Below are 15,028 nucleotides of genomic sequence, written 5' to 3'. Positions count from 1 at the left end.
GAATTATGTTACTTTGACGGTTTTTCATGTGTATTAGCTTATGGATTTGAAGCCTTAGGGCCCCAAAAAAAATTTCTGGAAAAACTTTATGGGGACCTCCGTAATGAGTTGGGAGAGCATTACGTATAGTCTCACCATTTTAAGGCATATTTTTGCATTTACGCACCAACTTTTAGGAATTACGTGACTTTGACCTTTTTTTGTGTGTATTCATTCACCTATGGATTTGAAGCCTTAAGGCGCCTAGAATTTTTTTTCTGAAAAATCTTTATGAGGACCTCCGTAATGCGTTAGGGAGCATTACATATAGTCGTACCATATTTAAGGCATAATCTTGCATTTACGAGCCAACTTTTAAGAATTACACGACTTTAGTAGTTTTTTTTGTGTGTATTAGTCCATGGATTTGAAGCCTTGAGGTTCCCCAATTGTATTTTTTTTTTAAAAAAAAACTTTATGAGGACCTTTGTAATGAATTGGGGGAGCATTACGTATAGTCTCACCATTTTTAAGCATATTTTTGTATTTACAGACTTAATTTTTCGTGTATGTTAGCTCATGAATATTTTAGTGATATGACTTTCAGATGATTTTTTTTTGAAACTTTTATGGAACCCTTTGTAGGGAGTTTGAGGAACAGCACCTACAGTCTCACCATTTTAAAAGTGATATTTACGCATTTAAGAGCCAATTTAAAGGAATTAAGTGATTTTCTTTGTTTTTTCGTGTGTATTAGCTCATGAATATTTTGAGTATATGGTTTCCAAACGATTTTTTTGCGAAACCTTTATGTAACCCTCCTAGGGAGTTAGGGGAACAGTTCGTACAGTCTCATCATTTTTAGAGTTATTTTTGGACATTTTTAGGGGTCTATATTTTTTGTGTGTGTTAACCCATGAATATTTTGGTGGTATGACTTCAAGACGAATTTTTTATGGAACCCTCGGTAGGTAGTTGTGGAGTAGTACATATAGTCTTACCATGTTTAGAGTAATTTTTGGGCATTTTAGAGTCCTATTTACAAGATTTAGGCGATTTTCTCAGTTGTTTTTTTGTTTGTGTTCGCTCGTAAATATTTGGTGTTATAGTCTCTGGAAGAACTTTTTGCGAAATCTTTATGGAACCCTCCATAGGGTGTTGAGGGAGCAATATGTATAGTCTCACCATTTTAGGGTCTTAATTACAAGAATTAGGTAATTTTCGTAATTTTTCGTGTGTGTTAGCCCATGAATATTTTGATGTTAAGGCTTCCGGATGAATTTTTTGTGAAACCTTTATGGAACCCTCCGTAGTGATTTGAGGGAGCAGTACGTACATTCTCACTATTTTAGAGTGATTTTAGGAATTTAAAAAAGTCAACTTACAAGAATTAGGCGATTTTCTTAGTTATTAGTGTGTGTTAGCCCATGAATATTTTGGTTATATGACTTCCAGATGAATTTTTTACAGAACCTTTATGGAACCCTTCACAGGGAGTTGGTGGAGCAATACGTACAATCTCACCATTTTTAGAGTGATTTTTGGGAATTTAAGAGCCAATTTACAGGAATTAAGCGATTTTCTTAGTTTTTTTTGTGTGTGTTAGCCCATTAATATGTTGGTGATATGGCTTCCGGACGAATTTTTTGCGAAACCTTTATGGAACCCTTTATATGGAATTTGGGGAAGGATGTATGGTCTCACCATTTTTAGAGTGATTTTTAGGCATTTAGGAGCCAATTTATAGGAATTAGGTGATTTACTTAATTTTTCGTATGTATTAATCCATAAATATTTTGGTGATATGGCTTCAGCCGTGATTATTCTATTGACTAAAATAGTTTGAGAAGATGGCAAAAATGGTTTATCATCTTTGTTAGTATGTTAAATTGAACACTCAAAATTTGATTAATATGACAAAAGGTGCAAATACTTTTTTGACATGATTAAAATTGCTCTAGCGGTAAGGGACCATTTTAATGTTTTTTTTTCAAAGTAATTTGAGGTCAAAATTATAGTATAGTGGCATTATGGTATAATAGTAAAAAATATATTAGGTAAAGTGGCAAAAAGTCAAAGTTAGTGATGTGTGTTAGGTCAAATTAGTGGAATAGGAAAGTGGGGGTGGCAAAAACACAAACTTAGGGAACATGATTGTTTGTCCAAGGTTTCAACTACTCTTAGCATTTTTTCTTTAAGTTTTTTTCTTTTGATTTCTCACTCGATGTCTAGTATCCATATTAGAGTCCGATTAAATTTTGATTGGATTCACCCTTGAAAGTCCCATATTGGGTTGTAAAGTGCTCTCTAACAAAAACGACTCCGTACCTAGGAGGACTCAAACTCGAGACCTCTGATTAAAGATGAAGGAGTACTTACCATTCTACCACAACCTTGTTGATCTTTTTTCTTTATGTTATAAACACACAACATTGAACTCGGTCTACTCTCCACAGTTTCCTAGATACTCTATTTTATATTATTCGACTCATGTAGAATTGACATAATTTTAAAGAAAATTTTAATTCAAAGTATATTTGATTAAATTAACTTTATTAGTGATGTTTTGGAACTCTAAATTTGACAACTACTATATGAAGGGTAGTATGGAAAAAAAGTAGTAATAAATCTCTTGATTTACTACAATAGACGAGTAAAATGAAACGTCTATTTTTGATATAGGAGTTAAAGTAAAATAAAATGGAGGGAGTAGATATTTTTAGTCAACTTTGTTGGTAACAGTCTTGTTGGATGGAAATGTAACTATTAGTCTCGATGAATTCTTAGTTTCTGAGAGAGAATGAAAAAGAATGATATTTTTTTTATATTTAGAAATATTTATTTCTAAATTTCTTGTAAGTTCAGAACCTAGAAACAATTCATAAGGTTCCATTCTTAATGATTTTTTTTTATGTTTTACGTGATTTTCGACGTGCGAATGGACTATTCTACCAAATTCCCCTACAACCTCTCAGCTCTCACCAACACATATACCAGATAACTCGATGCAACAAAACTTGGATAAATGAAAAGATATCACCTAATGTTATTGTTCCGAATTTCCTACTATGTTGTGCCTCATTTAGACGACTAAACTGCTAAATAAGAGATTTTATTCATTTTAGACAGGCAATTGATTCTGAAACAACTTCTCTATCTCCATGAGGTAGTGGTAAGACCGTATAGACTCTACCACCATAGAGCCATAAAGTGGGATTTCACAGAGTATTTTGTTGTTCTTAGACAGGCAATTGAAAGTAACCTACCAGAGTTTAATGCAAGAAGATGGTTTACAAACTTGGTTCAAGCATAAACAAAGTTAGTATTGTGGAATTTTTACAATGTACAATGTATGCACCACAAGGGGGGTAGGGGTGAGGGTAGGGTAGAGAAAAACTAAGAAGAAATACAATGAAATGAATTTACTTGAGAAAGAAAACACCAGTAAAACTAGTCTTCTTCTTCTTCTTCATCTTCATCAGCATCATCAGCACCAGCATCATCACCTATACCTTCCAGCAATGTATCTACATCTTCACCTAGTTCTCTCAGTCTAGTGCTAAGTTTCTCCACTTTGCTTTGTTCTTGTCCGAGGCACACGAGCAAATCACTCAATTCAGCTTCACTCTCCTTCAGAGCTTCTTCCCTTGCCTCTTCCTTTAACGCCTCGATGTCTCCACTCTTCAAAGCCTCAACTTCTTTTTCTAGTCGGAAGTTGGCTTGTTCCAGACTGTTGTATGCATCAGACAAGCTTTTCAGATCAGATTCCGTCTTTCCAGCTAAGTTTTTGTACGTTGCAGCTTCTGATTCAGCCTTGGCCTTATCTGCCTTTAGCGTCTCTATACGTTGAGAAGCCTCTTGAAGATCTCTACGCAGAGTCTCCAGTTGAACTCTGTCTGAACCCCCACTGACTTTACGCTCAAGCGGGGATGAGTTGTTCCCACCAGTTCTGGCGAGATCCTCGGCCAAAGTGGCATTCCGACTCAAAAGGTCCTATTTGGCATAAAGCAGAGCAGGCGATTGTCAGAAAAGCAAAGGTATGAAGCAAAAGTAAAGGAGGAATGCAAACATGCATCCTCGCTATGCCGAAAATGCAAAGGAAGCTGTAGTATGAATGCTAGTTTTTGTCTGCCCGGTCACATTGGAGGATGGGTAGATAGGAACTTCGAAAAGTATAAGAGAGCAAATTACTTGGCTAAGATTCAGCAACTTTAAGCAATATGACTAGCATTCAACAACATACCCAGTATAGTTCACAAGTGGGGTCTGGGGAGGTTAGAGTGTATGCAAACCTTACCTCTGCCTTGTCAGGTAGAGAGGTTGTTTCCGAAAGACCCTCAATAGTGAGAAATACAGAAATAGTAAAATACCGAAAATAATACTAGTATTACTAGGCATAGAGACCAGATACGGAACTACGTACTACTAGCCTTCTACCCGAATCATTGACCTCCTCACCCAACTATCAAGGGTCACGCCCTCCTAGCATTCATTTTGCAAATTTAATACAATGGTTTATGAGTGGAGGAGCCAGAACTTTTAAACAGTACAGACTCCAAAGAGGCTCATAGTTTAAGTAGAAGGATATAAAAAGAATTATACCACTCAGGAATCACACAGGTAAAATATACTCATATAAATGCAGAATTAAAATAGACCAACTCACTGAGGTGGTAGAGGTTCATTTTCACCTATAATGATGGTCCAACTAGTAACTTTTCCTTTCTACGCTTATCAAGAGAAGATACTTTACCTTCTTTTAGTTGTCGTGCTGCAATTTTCAAGCATATTGAATTAGGATGACTGAGTTATTTATAGAAAAAATTGTCATAGTTTTTCTCAAGTAGATTAAGTTTTTATTGAAATAGAATTCTCAAGTGAATTAAGTATCACCAGCTTTGTTTTATAACTAATTTTGTCCTGCAGCTGAGACCTTAACTGTGCATGCAAAACTATATTCGGGTGTAAAATAGTGAGATGCAAATAATTCTAAGCCTGTACTAAATGGACAGAGTGCATTTTATTAGGGCCATAATTTATCCAAAAAGTCCTTACTACCTGTATCTCATGACATTGCTTCTCCACAAAAGTTTTCAGCCGCTTGATATAGTCAACATCGTTTTCTCCACTCCTTTGTTCCAGTTCTGCTGGTACTACGGTCACCTGGCTCTTTGGGCTGCTGTAAGCTTCTACCATCTTTTCTCTAATATCAGCCTCTAAGCGCTTCAAAAAATAGACGAATGGAGAATCAAATACTGATGCAAGCATTGGATGCTCATTCTTCTGATCAGATGATTCATTTGCGCCATCTTCGATCTCAGCCATACTGGCAGCGGATGATCTTGTCAATGATTTACGTGGCAAAAATGGCTTAGCAGATGTGAAAAGAGAGCTTTTCTGCATTTCGTCAAACTTTAAGAAGTACGATGTGAGCCCAACTTTTTGGCTTATGGCATCAACTATGCTATAGGCATCCCTTCCACTAGCATTGCTTTTGTTGTAGATTACACATTCCCCTAATAGAACTGCAGCTAATCCCCTTACACTAACAGTTGTGGTAGGATTTGAGACCAGCTCCAGCAAATACGTTAGGTGAGGACGTGAATCCAGGAAGCATTGCACCGCATTTGGACAATCAGATAGCCAAATAATTAGCAGTTTCAGGATAATGGGCTGAACAAACACATTCTCAGATGTGCTTGATTTTCCATCTTTACTTTTCATAGAAGAGGCAAGAGCCAGATACTTCACCATACGGTGTAACAAAGGCTCCGCCCTTCCTAAAATGGGCGTAGGTGCTTCAAGTTCAATTTGCAGAACCTGCAATTCACTTATATGTTATAACCAAAGAATAAGGTAGACAAAACTTCTGTATCTTATAATTCTTATCACAGAAACAGCAACACAGTCCAGCATGACCGTTCTCCCGAATATAAGGTGTATCTTGCTGTATCTATAAAACGTAAATGAATTCTAGCTCCACAAAAATTTAATAGTTCAAACCACACACGAATACTGAAAGCAACAATAACAATATAGGGTGCTGAGAAAACTATTGACAACAGCACTCCAAGATGATTTTATTTTTGTTGATGGATAGAAGTTTTTATAAATACCAAGATCCCTCGCCCCACAAAAAAAAAAATAAAAAAAAATCCATTATTGGTTCATACACTCCAAGATGAAAATATTATCTCTTTGTTCATGTGTATAAAAAAATTATTTCACTCAGATTAAGATCTTTGGATGGTAAGAAGAACATAGCATACCTTTTCCTTGCATTGGTTATTACCCTTGATGACATGCGAAAGAACACTGGCAGCTCTAGAACAAGTCTGCATATTAAAAGTCAACATGCTGAGTCAATGACAACATGACAGTTAACGCTCCAAAGATGCAAATCAATACCTGAATCAATAGTTATGTCCCGACTGAGGGCGAAGCACCAAGATTTAAAATCTTTTGATACAATTATTCAACACATATTTAGAGCTAATTTAAACAAGAATTTTGCTTTCTTTCTTCAGAAATAATGATAGTGGAGTAAATGACAATGGATTCAAGAAAAATAATAGGTCAATTTTCACCTCTAACACAATTTTCTAGTTCTCATGAAAGATGCAATCAGGAAATCGTAAAAAGTGGATGTTTTACCCAAGGGTGTGGGCCTAGTGGTAGTGGTTAATGAAATTGATTAAGAACCATGAGGTCTTAGGTTAAAATCCCAGTAGGGACAAAGACACTAGGTGATTTCTTCCCATTCTTCCTAGCCTAGGTGGGCAGAGTTACTTGATACCTATTGCAGGTGGGAGGTGGCAGGTGCCTCGTGGAATTAGTCGAGGTGAGAAAATGAATTTGTTGCCTTTGAGAACATGACATCAAGATTGAAATAATTAATATCCCCTCACATGATTTAATAGTAAATATCCTTATAAAAATATCAACAACATACCCACTGAAATCCCCTGATAAAAATTATTAAATTATTAAAGTGTCTTTGAAACTTTTTCAGTAAAGTAACAAGCATTAAAGTGTCTATTTTGAAACTTCTTCAGTAACAAGCATTAAAGTGTCTAGTTTGAAACTTCTTCAGTAACAAAGTGTCTATTTAAAATTTTCAGAGAACCACCAAGAATGTGTATAAAACATATGACATTACCTCAACATCACCTTCATTTTCACCTGTGGTAAGACCATGTAAAAGCATGCTGCCAAAAAAGAAAGACAAAAAGAGATAAATAGAAAAGGGGGGTCGGAGATGTGAAGGTCATATTGAAGCAAATTAAAGTGTTCCTTTTCTATATCTTTCATTTTTTTTATTTTTTTTTTGAGAATGGTAAGTTGTATTCATCAGCAATGAGGGTATGCTGGCAACCAAACAAAAAAAAATAAAATTCAAAGGCCAAGTAGTCATGATTACAAAGAGCTTAGGAAATCTACTAACTGATCTACTTCATATATACCCTCTTCTTTACACCAAAAATATAGAGTATTAATGCAGTTTTCTTTAACTTTCTGCATTGGGTTAGTAATATTCTTAAAGCACCTATTGTTTCTTTCCTTCCAAATTGACCACCATATGCAAGATGGAACTAGATTCCACCATTTTTTCTGTGTTTTACTCCCCCCCTCTTCTCATCCAACAGTTTAGTAGGTCAGCAGTATGCTCAGGCACCACCCAAGGATCTTGAATAATGCTTTGAAACATATACCATATCTGGGAAGTCACTCTACAGTGAAGGAACAAATGATTGTTTGTTTCCTCCTTCTCATGGCATAAGAAGCACCAAGAAACAATCTGAAATCCTCTTTTTTTTCAGTCTCCTGAGTCAGACATGCTCTTCTGCACACTGACCATGTGAAACACTTTATCTTGGTTGGGGTGTTGGATTTCCAAATTTGTTTCCAAGGTCCAAAAATGCCCCCCGGGTGTGTTTCCAGGTCTCTTTTGTACATTCTACCAACAGAAAATTCCCCATCCCTATCATGTTTCCATCTGATTGCATCAGGATTAGTGTTGAGTCCCGGAAAATCTTCCAACCTTTTTGAATGTGTAAGTGTATTTATGGGATGATCGGGGGTAATTAGTGGACACTTACATCAATTAGAAGTCATTTAGAATACTCTAAAAGTAAAACTAGGAAATAAAATATTCAACAGCATAGATTACCTTCCAAATGACATGTTAATATCCTCCTCAACAGGGGCATGAATCATTGACTGTGGCTGCAGAATTAGAGTAGATGCCAACATTGTCTGGCCATCTGGATTTTGCTGCACCGATCACATAGAACATGCTTTACGAAATGACACATTTCAAGAAAGCATAACACACAACTAAAGACCCAACAAAGGAGATACTAAAGGAAGCTCTGTTGAACAATATCTAACATCATTCTGAAAGCATAACATACAACTGGTCAAAATATCTAACCATTTAAGCAAGAACTCAGTTAAGATGCTAACCTGACAGAAGTTCTTAAAAAGATAGTCAGCTGCCATGAATTCTTGCTTACTAGAAGTGCGCAAAAGTATCCGGAGGACAGAATTCAAAGCAGGCTCTAAATCTGGTTCCTCTCCGAGCCTTTTGCTTGCAAGTTCTTCGAGATTCTTTGGGTGATTCGCAATCAGATCACCAATGCAATGAAGTGCCTGACATCGACAAAAGCCGTTTCGAAGATAAGAGTTACAAGAATCAACTAGCTATAGCAGCATCTACAGTGAACAATGTTCACTACATTATAATGTAAATGGAATTCAAAGTAGAATAGTCGTAGTAACCGGAATATCTGCTCACTCCCTTATACTTTTTTTAATTTAATTTTGCCTAATCAACTATTAAGAATTCAGTAAGAAACCATGAAAGTTGATTAATTAGATAAGAAAGTCAAATAATTGAAGGCATAAAGAACTAGTCGACTCACCGCACAACGCACTGGAACTGGAGCCCATTGACTTTCAACTCCTAACATGAAAAGATGGTCCAAGACCTTTTTCTATAATATCAATCAGATAAGTTAGGAAAGTGATGCGATAATCCAAACGTAAGCAGTTTTCACACTGATGGAAAGAACAAACCTGAACCAAGACTGTTTTATTAGTCAACTTATTTGAATCTCTGCCAGGATCAGTTTCTGGGCCACCAATGATTAGCAAATTAATGGTTTCTAGCACACTGAGTAGATTTATTGTCTACTGGCAATCATTTAAGGCAAAGAAATGAGAAAAGACCAGTAAGGCTTAGGTACATGAGAAAATCATATCAGCGGCACATAAATTATATAAATGGATTATGGGTTTAACCTTCTCTTGTGTAAATTTGTAGGTTGTCCCTCTCAGCTTCAGAACTGATAGCAACTGATCAAAGCCCATCGTCTCTCTAAGTAATACCTGCAATAGATTCATAGTAAGTACTAGGAAAATTAAAATTATATGAGTAATGAACATTGGGGAGTCACCCAAGCAGAAACCTGATTTGATGCACTATTACGCAGGAGATTGTTCAGCAGTTCAAGACAGTCCTGAAGAATTCCCAAAGTAAAAGCAACAAAGGGGTTCAGATAAATGTTCAATAACAATGCAGTGATCAGAAATAATCTTCTTTGATATGCTTTTCCTTGAGCAGAGGGAGGGTCTATCGGAAACCTCTCTACCTCCCAATGCCTCCCAAGGTAGGGGGGTAACCCCATTTGTGGTATTACACTGGGTATGTTGTTGTTGTACTATCCCACATTTTCTAGGAACCCAGGAGCAAGTGCACTTGTAACACATATAGGCAATTTCTAGAAACCATGAATTACAAATATTTACAATAAAAATGATGGTGATTGAATGCCAGAAATAGGTAAGAACAAGACGGAAGTTATGCTCAGATATAATGAATAGAAAAGGTAAAAAGGCAAGATAATGACAGACTACACAAGTTCAAAACCTTTGAATCTCTACTATTCTACAAACAAAAACAAAAAAATAGACTAGAGCTTAAGATTACTTGTCCAAACCTGCACAACAACTCCTCCTTCTGAACCTCCCTCCTCTTTAATAATGCTGAATATCTTTTCAAAAGCACCTTCAAAGACCACAATTTTTTGAATTTCCTGTAGATTTTAAAAGGAGTCAAGCCAAATGCTAGACACAAAGTAAGTTAATTATGAAGATTTAAGACAGGGGAGGTAGCCACCAAGGAAGGAACAGCACTCACTTCAGCCTCACGGGTCAAGTAAGTCAGAAGTAACAGTGCCTCATTTCGTATGACCTTCAAGACATGCCAAAGTTAGAATCCCACAATGACAAAGAGCATAATAATTTTATCATTTCCACTACCTCGCGTTCCATAAGCATATCCATCAGCCGTGTGATACCACGGGGAATGCTAAGAATAGCTTCCTGTAACCTGAATATTATTTCAGCATGTCGTCTCCTCAAAATGGGCTTATAAAAACGTACTTGAAACAATATGCAGTGGAAGTACTAAACATACCTTTGTGGAGAATTAGTTAGGAGGGCCGTCAAAAGTTGAAGTGTATAGTATCGTACATAGAAATCCTCCTCTGACTGCCAGAGTATTATTAGATCAGCCAATTGCAAAGAGATTACTGACTATACAACAGAAACAAAGAATAATAGCAATAACATGCTTACCAACAAACTTAAGAGAAGAGAGATATTATCTACTTCTCTAGAAAGCAAATCGCTATTCATCAAAGTTGGCTGAACCTCATTTGCAGGCCCTTTTGCATGACCAATTGGAGATAAAGCGCCCACAAGAGTTTCCAGAGCCCCCCTGACCTTCAAGTACCCAATATGAATAACTTTTAGTACTGATTCAGATGAGGAAAGTAATAATGTTGCATAAAACAGACATCAATTGACAAAAAAGGGAAGGATTTTTATCATTTGCCACCAATGGAAAATGAAAACCTTTTCAGTAAAAAGTTGTTGTTGTGTATTTATTTTTTGATAAAGTTAAAAGTAGAGGCTCTATCATACAGGGATCAACCAAAACAACAAAATGCATTAGATCTTTCAAAAGTAAATACCTTGTAGTCCAAAACTTTAAAAGACAAAAGAAAGGGTTTCCACCAACACTGCTGAGATAATTGCACAAAGTTTTTAGTTTTGAGATAGTATCTACCAAGAATTGTTCTTCACCGGCTGAAGACCACGCAGTTTGATCAATGACACAAAAAAAATATTCCAGAGTAATAGTGAAAAAGATCTCAACAGAATTAGGAATTTGAAAATTATTTCAACCGTACTACTCTGATTGGCTGTTGGCCTTAGAAACTGATATGGAAAGTCGAAATTCCACAAACAGTTGCTTGCTTTACATGGCTGTTGGCAGAAGAGGCAGTCTTGACACATAACAATCTTATCAAGAGATGATACCAATTATTCTCCAAATGTCACTTATGTGGAGAGGAGGCAGAAATAATCAATCATCTCTTTATGCATTGTAAGAAGACATATCAACTATGGAAGATATATCTCGATATAAGGGAAATCATGTGGGCTATGCCAATGAGAATACCTGAAGTTCTAGCATGTTGGAACAGAAACATAATCTCTTAAACTGGAAAGAGATGGAGAATTGTCCCAGCTAATATTTGGTGGACAACTTTTTTTTGTTTGTTTTTTGATTAAGGTATTTGGTGGACAATTTGGAAAGAAAGAAATTAAAGCTGCTCTGAAGATAAACACGGTATTATACTGAAGCTGAAGTGTCTAGTCCTTTTCATGTTTAGGTGTAAACAAGAGTACCTAGAAGATCTTGAATCTATTTTGATGTTTTAGAATCCTTACAAGAAGAGCGGATTGGAAACCTTCCTGTACTCCACATTGTAATTATGACGACTGCATATGTTGCAGTCTGTTTTATATATATATATATATACAACTTATGTTACCTTTTCCAAAAACAAAAACAAAAAAGAGAGAGAAACTGTAGTTCTCAAAAAGACCCCTTCCTCTGGTTAGTCTCTTTTGAACAAAATCTAATATAAGTAGTAATTCTATAAAAAAAAAAAAAAAAAATCAAAGGGGGAAAAGGAAAGATCTTAAATAACAGCCAGCGCATAAATTAATGTGAGACATGTTTTATGCCTTTTAGAACCAATAAAAGAGACATGTATCCGCAAGTAATCATCACCAGCAGTAGGTAACAAAACATAGTTACAGACAACATTAGCCTTTAACAAAAATAGTATTGATTTCACTCTTTTTTTATGATAGTATTGATTGATTTCACTCTGACCATCAATATGTTCTCCCAAGTCAAATTTACACCAATCTTTGGTACCACACAAGCAATAAAGCATCCAATTAGCTAGCACTATATACCAAACATCATGAAAAGACAAGATATTCTACAAACATATAGCTTGAACTTTCATGCCAATAATACACAGAATGCATAAGCCCCACTAAAATAACATTAACATATCTTAGTGTTAAAATTGGCAACAAAGCAATTGTACCATCTCAAAATCATCACGCTCCTCCTTTAAGACGCTCAATATCACTGGGAATCCTGCAAGAAATAAAAGATTTAAATAAACATCATTATATGATGGTGAAGGAAAATAGGAACAGACTTCGCATGCAGATAACAAGATATAGACACTAACCCATTGCTCCAAAGGCCATTTGTCCAGCACGACTTTCAGAGACAACAGATTGAAGTTCGAGCATAGCAGCTCTCCTGTCCTCAGCCAGCACACCATTGCTAATCCGGTCAAGCAAGCGTTCGACATAGCTATTGGTGAAGACAACAAACTAGATTAATTAACATGCTGGATAAGTTGGACTAACTGCCACATGGAAATTGTGTTGTCCTAACTTAAAAAAAGCAAATAGCAGCACAAGATAATCAGCTGGACAATCTAAGGGAAAAGCTTAATTTCCAGGATCATAATGTCTTTAACATTTCCCAATTCTAGAAAGAAGACATTTCTTCTAACCATACCAAAAATATTATTACTGTACATGATCTCTACCAAGGGCTCACATTTGATGGATGCTACAAACACTTAACCCATCAAGAAAGATGATTAAATAAAAGTATTTTTCTGAATTCACGGTGAATAATTACAGAATGGAATCCATTTTCCTTCCAGGAAGTGGATCATTTATGTCATTATCTTTTCTTGTAAGGTTATTAGGTTTAAAAGGTTTTTTCTTGATAACAGAGAATTCCTCAAAGATGAGCGACAACAACTTGAACTTAAAGGATAATGGGTCCATCCCTTTACCTTTCTTCACTTATATTCCAATTTTTCAAATGATTTGAGTATCTTCCAAACGAGTGAGGATTCATATAGCCGACGTCAACTAATTCGAAATTGAGTTGGTAGTTATTTTTGGTTTCAGGTGCACCAATTGTTCATTGCATAAACAACAGCAATTCATAAATGCACATTGGAATTTATCTCGTAAGAGACTGCTAAGTTACGCGGACACATTCGAATTTATCTCGTTAGAGGCTGCTAAGTTGCGCAGACACATTGGAATTTATCTCGTTAGAGGCTGCTAAGTTGCGCGGACTCTTCACTTTCGATGCTGCACCCGTGTCATACACTACTTTTGGAGAATCCGACCCACACCCGTTGACATTTTTAAGAGTCCGAGCAACATTCACTTAGAGCTATCAATACGGGAATTGATTAAAAAAAAAAAACTTACCTATCTTCACTTGAACCTGAGTTTTCATTCCGAAACACCCTTCCAACTACACCCTGCAAAACAAAACAAAACAAAACATAACATATTCAGTCACACCTAGTTACACATAATCAAAACATTGATCATCAGCCATCCACACTATCTTTTTTTATAACCGCGGTGTCTAGGCCAGCTTATGCAAACTCGACTAGTTCCACAAGATACATTTCACCTTCCACCAGCAGCATGTACCAGGATTTGAACCTCACACTTGATGGTGCTCTCATTGACCACTAGGCCACACCCTCGGGTATCAACCATCCATACTACATTTTCCATGAAATAAAAAGGCACCCATTTTAGGAAACCAAAAAATACCTGATACTTCGCAACTAAATCCATCCGTCTATAAGCTGATCACAATTCTTCAAGTTCTGGAATACATGAACAAAAAAAAAATAAAAAATCCCCTCTATTAACAATAGCGAACATTAGGGTCAAACCCAAATCTCAAATTCACAAAAAAATCAAAACTTAATGAGAAATTGACATTAATTTCGATAATTTTTTCTATGAAATTCAAAACTATAACAAAAGACTATTGACTTTACCAGAAAATCAACGAGAAGGAACAATTCAAAGCTCAAAAATACCGTTTTCTCTGTATAAAAGAAACGAATAACGAAAAGCTTAAATAGGCTATGGTGTTGTGAATTTACCTGAGACAAAAGATGAGATCGCAGAGAAGAAGTGAAGAAAGAGGGAAAGAGACGGAAATAGAGAGGGTCGGGTCAAAACTTTAAAAGGGTATGGACTGGATTTGAAATGGGCCCGTGTTTACTTGGGCCGAACTGGATTTCGCGACCCGAATTGTAGCATTAAAATTTGGGAAATTTTTGCATATAGCCACTCTAAATAACTTAATTAGGCTCTATAGTTATAGTTTGCTAATTATGATCCGTAGCTACATGTTAAGGGAGGAGAGAGACAAGCGAGATTAGGAGAGGGAGAAGAGAGGCGAGCGAGAGAGGGCAATAATTTGTATAATTCGCATCTCGTTTGTATAATTCGTGGGTACGTTTGTATAATTCATGTGTATTTGTATAATTGAGTAATACAAATTATGGAATTATACAAATATGATAAAACTCGAAATAAAGAATTGATACAAACATAAACATATGAACTTAAAACAGTTATACAAATTATATTATACAAAATCTAAGAACTACACATTTATACAAACGTTAAAGAGTTATACAATTTTTTTTTAAAATGTATTGGTGATAAAACTGAAAAATCAAAGGAAATCGTTGTCATATATAAATACAAACCATCCTATACAAATACAAATCAAACGAAGAATTGTTAGTTGCGATTTATACAAATG

At 35.9% G+C, this 15,028-nt stretch overlaps 1 protein-coding gene across 2 annotated transcripts; it reads right to left on the bottom strand.

Moving 5' to 3' along the window:
• Window positions 1-3,224: 3,224 nt before the first annotated feature.
• LOC125826194 (golgin candidate 6) lies at window positions 3,225-14,429 on the bottom strand. Of its 2 annotated transcripts, none has more exons than XM_049505513.1 (20): window positions 14,358-14,429; window positions 14,017-14,072; window positions 13,660-13,712; window positions 12,606-12,733; window positions 12,456-12,508; window positions 10,621-10,767; window positions 10,460-10,533; window positions 10,303-10,372; window positions 10,181-10,234; window positions 9,981-10,076; window positions 9,450-9,500; window positions 9,283-9,369; window positions 9,058-9,171; window positions 8,904-8,975; window positions 8,446-8,631; window positions 8,150-8,253; window positions 7,139-7,187; window positions 6,249-6,314; window positions 5,038-5,799; window positions 3,225-3,972 (listed from the first exon to the last, which is right to left on the bottom strand). In XM_049505513.1, exons 2-20 carry the CDS (start codon window positions 14,038-14,040, stop codon window positions 3,430-3,432), a joined length of 2,733 nt encoding a protein of 910 aa, XP_049361470.1. In that variant the 5' UTR covers window positions 14,041-14,072; window positions 14,358-14,429; the 3' UTR covers window positions 3,225-3,429. The 2 variants fall into 2 exon arrangements, with proteins under 2 accessions (XP_049361470.1, XP_049361471.1); XM_049505514.1 differs by lacking the exon at window positions 14,358-14,429 and adding an exon at window positions 14,250-14,270.
• Between the last annotated feature and the right edge of the window lie 599 nt (window positions 14,430-15,028).

This window comes from Solanum verrucosum, unplaced genomic scaffold, assembly GCF_900185275.1.
Source record: "Solanum verrucosum unplaced genomic scaffold, falcon-dt-bn FXZP01000060.1, whole genome shotgun sequence".
Lineage (NCBI taxonomy): Eukaryota > Viridiplantae > Streptophyta > Magnoliopsida > Solanales > Solanaceae > Solanum > Solanum verrucosum.
This window is presented reverse-complemented; position numbering and strand designations above follow the sequence as displayed.